The 8,947-nt window shown below is 38.6% G+C and overlaps 1 protein-coding gene across 5 annotated transcripts; it reads left to right on the forward strand.

Moving 5' to 3' along the window:
- The first annotated feature begins 1,424 nt into the window (after positions 1–1,424).
- LOC116267640 (U-box domain-containing protein 4-like) lies at positions 1,425–8,609 on the forward strand. Of its 5 annotated transcripts, none has more exons than XM_031649501.2 (5): positions 1,425–1,677; positions 2,445–2,725; positions 4,446–4,562; positions 4,661–6,664; positions 8,207–8,609. In XM_031649501.2, the coding sequence occupies exons 2-5, from the start codon at positions 2,450–2,452 to the stop codon at positions 8,273–8,275; spliced, it is 2,466 nt and encodes an 821-aa protein (XP_031505361.2). In that variant the 5' UTR covers positions 1,425–1,677; positions 2,445–2,449; the 3' UTR covers positions 8,276–8,609. The 5 variants fall into 5 exon arrangements, with proteins under 5 accessions (XP_031505361.2, XP_031505359.2, XP_031505363.1 ...); XM_031649499.2 differs by having other exon boundaries at positions 1,425–1,673; XM_031649503.2 differs by having other exon boundaries at positions 1,425–1,640.
- The last annotated feature ends 338 nt before the right edge of the window (positions 8,610–8,947 follow it).

Below are 8,947 nucleotides of genomic sequence, written 5' to 3' on the forward strand. Positions count from 1 at the left end.
TTCTTTTATAACCAAGTCAATCTCGAGTTAAAGTGCATGTTTGAAATGTTAAACGAGTCGAGTTCTGGTTGTATCTACATAATAAATGTTTAATTATAATGAAAAACTAGTTAAACGGGTAACAACTAAACGAGTTGACATGCTTGTATACACAAACAAGTTAAACAAGCCGAGCTGAGCTCAAGCTTGTTTTATCAAGCTCGACTCAAGTTTTGAGCTTGAGTTTTCTGAGTTGAGTTGAGCTCCAACTAGCCCAACTCCAACTCAACTCTACTTGTGTGCAGCCCTGGGCACAAGACGGTAGTGGCCTCCTAAAGCCACTTCTGTTTATTGAAGAGCAGGGAAGGGAGAGCGTAGCCATGACGGCGGGGTTCAAGATATTAAGTAATTAACGAGCTTGCAATTATAACGGTAGAAGCGAGAATGCAAACAGTTCCATATAAATAAAACACAAACGGTACTAACTATTTGACATATTCTAGCATGGGAATTAACATGCATAGTAGTAAAAAAAACCTGGAGAGTGATATATAAAACTACTTTTATAGGAAAAATGATGTTGCAATCTGATCCATAAGGCTCTAACAAGTGAACAATATTTTGGTATTAGTAAAAGATACGGCGGTTTTGGCCATCATAAAAGGCAAGAAATCAGCTTATAAAGAGGAGTTTTGTATTCTTCACAAAGAAATAGCGGGAAAATGAAATTTTAAGTTGTAATCTCACAAAACTTTTTCTTGTAAATCCATATGAAGTGAACACTTAGAAAAATTTAGTAATACAAAAAGGGGTTAGTTGCTGTCTCTCCCTCATTTAGTAATACAAAAAGGGGTTAGTTGCTGTCTCTCCCTCTCATCAGTCTCACAAAGCATTCAACTATTTTCTGCAATTTTTCTTCTTCTGCTATACTTGTTAAGAAAAGTAGTAACGTTTGACCAAATAATATTTTGCCGCTGTCCTAACACGGGAAACTATGTTAGGGGCATGGTGGGCGTTCTATTTTAGCTGCAAGGGCGTGTTAGTCATTTCCAAAACCTAACACAAGGCCCGATGTTAGGAGCCATGACATACTGCTTTGGTCAAAGATTGATCATTTTTACAAAAAAATTCTGAAAGAGTTGCTCAATAAAAGAAAAATATAATTTTAATATCAAATATCCCTCTTAAAACGTAAACATATATATATATATTCGTTCAACTAAGAAAAGTCTGCTTCTCTATGTGATGAGTACTTGTTTTATATCAAAAAATAAATATATTTTCCTTTACTATGAAATTCGTCAAAAGTTGAGTTAATCTGGTATTTGCTAGAACGTTGATGATCTGTTTGCAATTTTTTCTATTCGCTCGTCTAACCTCCTCCTATTGGTTAATTTTGTTTCGCTGTCTTCCCTCCTCCTATTGGTTAACAATTCTACTCTCTCTCTCTCTCTCCCCCTTGACTTTCGAGCGCCGTCAGTCTTTGAATTCTCCGAGTAGAGGAAGTTCCTTCTTTCTCTGCCCTCGCTCTTAGTTCATTCAAATAAAATAGCGAAGCCTCGGAGAAAACTTCATTAAATTTCCTCCTCTCTCTCTCTCTCTCAATGACATTTTTGCCGCGTGAAAGGAGGATCACGCGAGCTGCAGGTGATCGACAGAAGGTGCCCGGACTTATTTCTTTCTTGAGTTGATCGGTTGGTGTGTTCTTCAAATTGAAATAGATCGTATCGCTTTCCTCTTTTCTTTCCCAAGTTCTTGCTTTCGGGTCCTTTGAGATTGGTAAATTTTGTTAGTTACGTGCATTTATGCAAATCACCATGATTGCGGTAGTGGTTGTATGTAGACCGTGATTGTATTTTTCGGTCTTCTATTCAGAATTGCTGATCTGCTGTTGCTCTGCTAACTAATTTTGCATAAGCTTTCATATTTGTCCTATCTGTTTTTTGCAATGTTATTCAGTTGATCTTTCAGTCAGAACTTCTTGAGTTGCTTTTCAATTTCCGTGGTCTTCAATAGAAACTCTCACGTCTCTCCTAATTCATTTCCAAATTTTTGGTCCGCTGGTTGAGCTATTAGCCATCTTATCAGTTAGTTGGGGTTGAATGGTGCTTTGTGAATCGTTGAAAGATGCTCCCGTCTCTCTGTCCCTCTCTCTCCCTTCATCTGATCGGCTTCAAGCACATCTTGAGAATCTCTTGTTTTCCAATTTTTCACTTTGATCCATAACAAAAGTTTAGGGTACTAATTGGGAGCTTGGGCAGGCAAACTGGTTTCTTGTCCTATTTCTTTTGAAGGCCGAGAAATCGCGCATGTGGCTGTTACTACGGATACCTAATACAAGTTGATAGATGCATATTGATCATATGTGAAGTTTTCTTCTCTTTTAACATTTTATTGTGCACTGGCCTTGTTATTCTTAAGAATTGATTTTGGAAAACATGCAAGTCATTCGTTTCCTCAAACAGGTTAAATGGAACATTCAGTACGGAGGGATCCAGTCAACTGCATATCTCAGTTCAATAATTTATTACCTAGTAGAAAAGTGAAAGCCGGACAAGCTCAAATATGCTATGAACGTATAGGTGTCATACTGACACTTATCAAGCCGGTGGTTGAGGAGATTATTCATTCTGAGTTGGCTTTAAATGAGAAACTTCAGAGAAGATTGGAAGAATTGTGTATTTGCGTTGATGATTCTATGAAGCTCATGGAAAACTGGCAGCCAATGACGAGCAAGTTTTACAATGTACGTCCCTTGATCCACATCTCCAGTGATGGTCCTTTTTCTTCTGAAGGATTTTTTACAGTTTTTATTGAGTAATCCCCTTATCTTAGTTTCTGTTTCCTAAACTTATGCTATTTGTGAACCTGAAGAGGCTTTTGGGTAGGAGTATCCCCAGATATGAAATTTAGCCAAAAGAAAGTAGGGATTCTGATAATTTTGGTACTGTTTGCGGCTACTTGACAGAGTGGTAGGAAGAAAAATAACGGTGAATGACAAAGTAAGCAAAGAAACGGGATGGGATTACTCTGAGGAGAAGAGCAGTATCTAAGATTAAATTGACATCAATATGCTTTCAGATGTGTAGTCATCAGCTTTCCTTTGAAATATTCCTTAAACTTGTTTATTTTTTGGTTAGAACTTGCAAATGTCATGAACTGGTGTTTTCTGATTACATGACGGCATCAAGGCTGTCTCCTGAGATCAACATGTGAATATTTGATCTCCAGAGATAAAATATTATACTTTTGTCCTATGAGATTAACATGTAAATTTTAACCTCGAATTAAAAAGTCAGTGTACTTAAGTTCCTTAAGGGAGCAGCACATGACGATCCAATAGCTAGGGAAAAAAAAAAAAAGTGAGGAGAAAAAACAAGGTTGCCAGCTCTTGTAAGAACTAAGGATTGTTGGGACCTCGCATGAAGAAAAACAAACTTATGTTAATGTCACGGATTTACTTGTGACTTTCAATGCTGTCAGCTCGTTCTGATCTAAACAACCTCTACATTGTCCTGCTGGTGTCGACTGTTCTTGCTTCATTGAAGTACTGATTTAAGGGTCCAGAAACTCAGTGGAGGACATTACCAGAGACCTTTACCTATCATATGTGTGTAGCATTTCTTTGAAATGAACAGTGTAACTTGGTTTATTCATCAACCTTAGGCAGGTCTACTTATGTCTGTTCTTCCCATGCAGAAATTCCCAAACGAGTTGCAGGCAACAATATCTTTTATGATGGAATAACTGTAACAAACATTCATGAGCCTGACAAAAAATTATAATTTTTACGCTATCTGCTGTTAAACAGATTAAGCAGAGGATAAAATTATCATGATTCATGAATATAATGAGAAATTTGCAAACAGTAACCACAAGACAAGTCAAATAAATGAAGCAACAAAGAGTTTGGAAAAATTTCAATATGGCTGATTTTGACTGAACAAATGTGGTGGCTTCACTACACCTGAAGCTCAAGCCATGTTCGAGTGCTCTAGCCATGTCATAGCTGCCATGACCCTTTCAGGCTTTTGGCACATCCATATTATATGACTTCTATGGATAAGCTGTTTGTAGGCTCTGGTCTATTATCATTTCAATTTAGTTCCCTATTGTTTAGCCAGTTACCAATTCTATGGTGAAAATGTCTGGGGATTGTTGTCGTGGCTGAATATTAACAGTTGTGTGTAGAACTAGTGTATCTTATGGAAGGCATCAGTTTACTAATCCTTCTAGCAGATCATATGAACAAGACCTAAATTTGGATATGCTGGTTGATTAAAACAGCCTCTTCTTAGAAGCGGAAACTTTTTGTGTACTGAATTCTGTTTTAACGTTTCTCATGAGGAAGTTGTCATCTGTAGATTCTGTTCTATTGAAGCTTGAGGTTATAACCCCGATCTCATTCTAGGTGCGAGCTGCTTCTTATTTCTCACACTATTATTTATCTTTCTGCATGTTGTCAGCTTTTGCAAACTGAAATGATAACTGAGAAGATTTGCATATCTGCACAAGAGATTTGCACAATTCTCAGTTCCATGGTCTTGTCAACTTCTTTATCTTCCAAGGTGGTCCATGTTCAGGTACTTTTTTTTTATCTCTCACATAAATATTTTATGTTCATTTCATCTTTAATCATGAGTAACTAAATGCTAGTTTATGTCAACTTAACCATGCACAGCAACATGAATTCACGAGTCAGAATCAGGTGTTATCAATGCTTAAAGAAGCTATAGAAGATCAAAGGCAGCCTAGCTCTGAAACCCTAGCGAGAATTGCAGAGTTTCTGAGCTTGTCATCAAACCATGACCTTCTAGTGGAGGCTGTGATTTTAGAAAAGGCAAAACTGCAGGCAGAGCATGAGAACAAGACTGCAGAAGTGGGGCTTATAGATCAAGTCATTGGGCTTGTCAACCACATGCATGGCTGTCTACTGAAAATAAAACAATCCCAAACTCTCAATGGGATGCTGATTCCAGATGATTTTCGTTGTCCACTTTCCCTTGAACCAATGAGAGATCCAGTGATTGTGGCATCTGGACAAACTTATGAGCGAGTTGTTATTAGGAAATGGTTAGATCTGGGTTTGACTGTTTGTCCAAAAACACGACAATCTCTAGTTCACACCAACCTCACTCCCAATATTGCTGTCAAGCAACTCATTGGAAATTGGTGCGAGTTGAATAAGGTTAAATTTCCTGATCCTTCCAATGATGTCAACTTAAATCAACTGTCAACACTTCTTGAGGATGTAGAACATGTTCCTACTAATGCATGCCTTCCTGCAATTCCTAGCCCAAAATCTTCAGAGTCGGTCACACTTGCGAGTCCAGCTGACCACAATTTTCCAAATGAAAGCACACTTGCATCTTGTCCAAGTGAAACTTTTTCTTCTCGATCAGGTCCTCAGAGAGTTTCAGATAGCAGTTCTGCAAGTGGGCCTTCAGTTGCCCTTCTTGATGTTCAAGATGAATCTGAAGATGAAGCCAAATCCTTTCCAATGAGGAATGAAGATGTGAGACCTGACTCAGATGGCCTGACTGAAACTTTTGGCCGTCCAAATGTAATCACAAATGAGGAAGATCATTTGCAAAGTGGCTCAATTGGTGAAGGCTGTAACTGTAGCACAACAGTGTCAAGTGCAATTTTTATCAACCGTGTGCAGTCAGAATCTGGAAATCCCATTGAGATGTCTAATGGTACTGCAAATGATAACAGGAACATCTCCAGTGGGGTCACATCAGAAAGTCCTGCTTCTGGTCAAGTATTAGATATTAAAACTGGAAGCCAGTCCTTATGGAGGCAGCCATTTCAATGGAACCTTGTCTCAAATATCACCTCCTCTCCTGCTGTTGCCTCAACGTCCAATCAGTCAGATATTGAGGCTGAGGTTCAGAAGCTGGTTCAGGATTTGCAGAGCTCATCACAGGAAATACAACGATCAGCTGCTGTTGGGTTGCGGTTTCTTGCAAGACACAGCATGGAGAATCGGATTATAATTGCACATTCTGGAGCCGTCATGTTGTTGGTCAATTTACTGTACTCAACTGACATGGAAACCCAAGAGAATGCTGTAACTGCATTGCTGAATCTCTCAATTAATGATAACAACAAGACTATCATTGTTGATGCTGGAGCAATAGAACCTCTTATACACGTGCTTAAAGTAGGGAATGTGGAAGCAAAAGAGAATTCTGCTGCAGCACTTTTCAGCCTTTCTGTGACGGCAGAAAGCAAGATTAGGATTGGAAGATCTGGTGCAATTCAGCCACTAGTAGATTTGTTGGGCAATGGGACTCCCCGGGGGAAGAGAGATGCTGCTACTGCTTTGTATAATCTTTCTAGCTGTCCTGAAAATAAGCTGCGGATTGTGCAAGCTGGGGCTGTGAAACACCTCATTGAACTGATGGATCCTGCATTTGGCATGATTGATAAGGCTGTTGCTGTCTTGTCTAATCTCTCGACAATTCCAGAAGGATGCAATGTGATTGGTCAGCAAGGGGGAATTCCAGTCCTTGTGGAGGTTGTTGAGCTTGGATCTTCAAGAGCAAAAGAGCGTGCAGCTTCAGCATTGCTGCAACTTTCTAGCAATAGCCGTAAATTCTCTAACATGGTACTACAGGAAGGAGCTGTGCCTCCACTTGTAGCACTAACCCAGTTTGGGACAGCAAGAGCTAAGGAGAAGGTGTTCTCTCTCTCTTTCTCTCACCCTCCCCCACCCCCTTCCTCTCTCTGTGTCTCTCTCTCTCCCCTTCCCTCTCTCTGCCTTGGTAGTTTCTCTTTTAGTCTGTTTTTCTCTGCATGCTGACTTAATGAATCATTCTGCTGATGCAACGCATGTTTATTTGATGAGCAAAACAAAAAATATATTGTAAGGAAGAAATAAATGATTCAAGTGCGAAAACACTCTATATCAAAAACTTTAGATGTCAAGTATGAGATATACCATGATCATGCTAAGGAACTAATGGATTTTGATCTGTTTGGAAATGTGCACTTGGATATATTATACAATAGAGTTGGTGTTCCGCCTGTTGATTTACTCTTCGTGTGTTCATCTTTATAGGCTGCTATATAGGATCATGCATTGTAATTGTCTGCTCTTGCTCCTTTGGTCCATAGAAAAATGGTTTTGACACGTGCATATGCAAGGTTATCAACTGTAGTTTACTTGTTTTACATGGACATAGATGTCCTAGCTGTGGTGATGGGCTTTCCCACTTGAGAAAATGGGCCAATCTTGCACAATGGCTGGTTTCCTTTTTCCTCGTTTCTTTTGTCATTCCTAGCAACTAAGTTTGTGAGACAAATACTATGGTGGACAATGCTTTATGGGTACCTAATTTGATGGTTAAAATATGAATGTGTGCTTTATTATATTGATTTTTCTGGAAAGCATAACGATGATAATTGTTGATGTTGCTATATGAGATATGTACATCTTAAGGGATTTTTCATATGTGCTTGAAATAATGTATAAACTTACTCCAACTTGAGGCCTTCTATTAAAGGGTATAAAAAGGTTCTTCACTCAAGCATGTAACTAATGAAAGAAATTGTGAAGGACAGACAGTGTGAGTGTGATGTATTGATTCCGATTGTATCACCTATTTCGTAGATATAACCCTTTACATAATTTTTTTTCCTTCCACTTGATGGATTGACATATTGCCTCTTCTTTACAACATTTGATTGGCAGCACCTGCAAGGTTGTACCTTTTACCCAAAAGTACCTTGCTTCGCACTGTTTAAATCTTAACTGTTCAAAGGAATTATATGAGGGTTTGCCCTGGAGCATGTTTGGGGACACTTCTTATCTGTCGTATCTCCCCTCTTGGTGGGTCCTCCACCTTTTTATTGGGGAGATGGGGAGGGGTGGTGTTGTACAGCTATTGGCAACTGCAAATGGAAGTTATCTTATTTACAAATGTTCTTTTCACTTGATGAATTAGATTGCCCACTAACTAGATTTAAGATTAATTACAAAATAAAAAACACGATTCCTGCTTGTGCTTTGGGAATCCAGAAAGGCCATTGGTAGTGAAAGGGAGGTACATGACGTGGCGTCGCCGCATCATGCATTTTCTGAGGAAAAAAGTGAAGGTCACATTTTGTTGCTGAATTTTTGGGCAGCATGATTTTGCTTCTTTTAGATTAAACACTCATGAACAATTTCCTTTTAATCGAATGAGCTTCGTCCTAAGCTTTTAGTTTTCCCGTTTTCCAGGCACAGATGCTTCTTAACCACTTCAAAAGTCAGCGTCATGGCAATCCAAGAAGAGCTGGATTTGTATAATCGATCCCTAGGTATATGCTTTAATTCTTCTCATGAGGCCAGCGCCAGATTACCGCATCTCATGCTCCAACATAGAGCTTATGTGATGTACACAGCGGAAAATTCTTATGCTGCCATTTTTTATTTTTTGATATAGTTCTCCGTTGGTGATTAATATACATCGGGCATTTCTTCAACTGATTCTTTATTTTTATTTTTTTGTATTTTTCAATAATATTTTATAATTGTCAGCTTTTCACCCTTGTGAAGATGGTGTTATTGTAATTAATGTGAATAATAATGCCAAAATGTAACCTGTTTCTGTAATATGATTATCTTATAAGATTTTCATCTTCCTCACCTGTCATTATCGTTTGGAATTTGTGTTCCCAGTGTGGGTCTATGTGTTTTCGTGTGTATGTGTGGGTCTACCAGACTTTTCACATGGAATCAGTTCCTCATTTTAAGACAACTCCTAACAAAGAGTAAATAAACAATATGAAGCTCAAACAATTGAAAATATGAAGGAGGGAAAAAATGGTTATATGAATTAATAAAAAGTGAGATTACAAAGGAAGAAATCACTCAGAACACCGCATCAGAAGCCCTCAACAATCTGCGGTCCTGCATATCTCACGCCATCCATAGGGAAACCTTTCGATTTGGTCCAATTGATTAACGTGGACATTCCAA

This window comes from Nymphaea colorata, chromosome 14, assembly GCF_008831285.2.
Source record: "Nymphaea colorata isolate Beijing-Zhang1983 chromosome 14, ASM883128v2, whole genome shotgun sequence".
Taxonomy (NCBI): domain Eukaryota; kingdom Viridiplantae; phylum Streptophyta; class Magnoliopsida; order Nymphaeales; family Nymphaeaceae; genus Nymphaea; species Nymphaea colorata.

What these genes read in the sequence shown, in the direction of transcription:
- LOC116267640 (XM_031649501.2), top strand. Translation starts at nt 2,450, where the DNA reads ATGGAACATTCAGTACGGAGGGATCCAGTCAACTGCATATCTCAGTTC. An exon ending in CCAAGGTGGTCCATGTTCAG is followed by an intron (nt 4,563 to 4,660) that starts GTACTTTTTTTT and finishes AACCATGCACAG; the next exon opens with CAACATGAATTCACGAGTCA. An exon ending in CAGCAAGAGCTAAGGAGAAG is followed by an intron (nt 6,665 to 8,206) that starts GTGTTCTCTCTC and finishes CCCGTTTTCCAG; the next exon opens with GCACAGATGCTTCTTAACCA.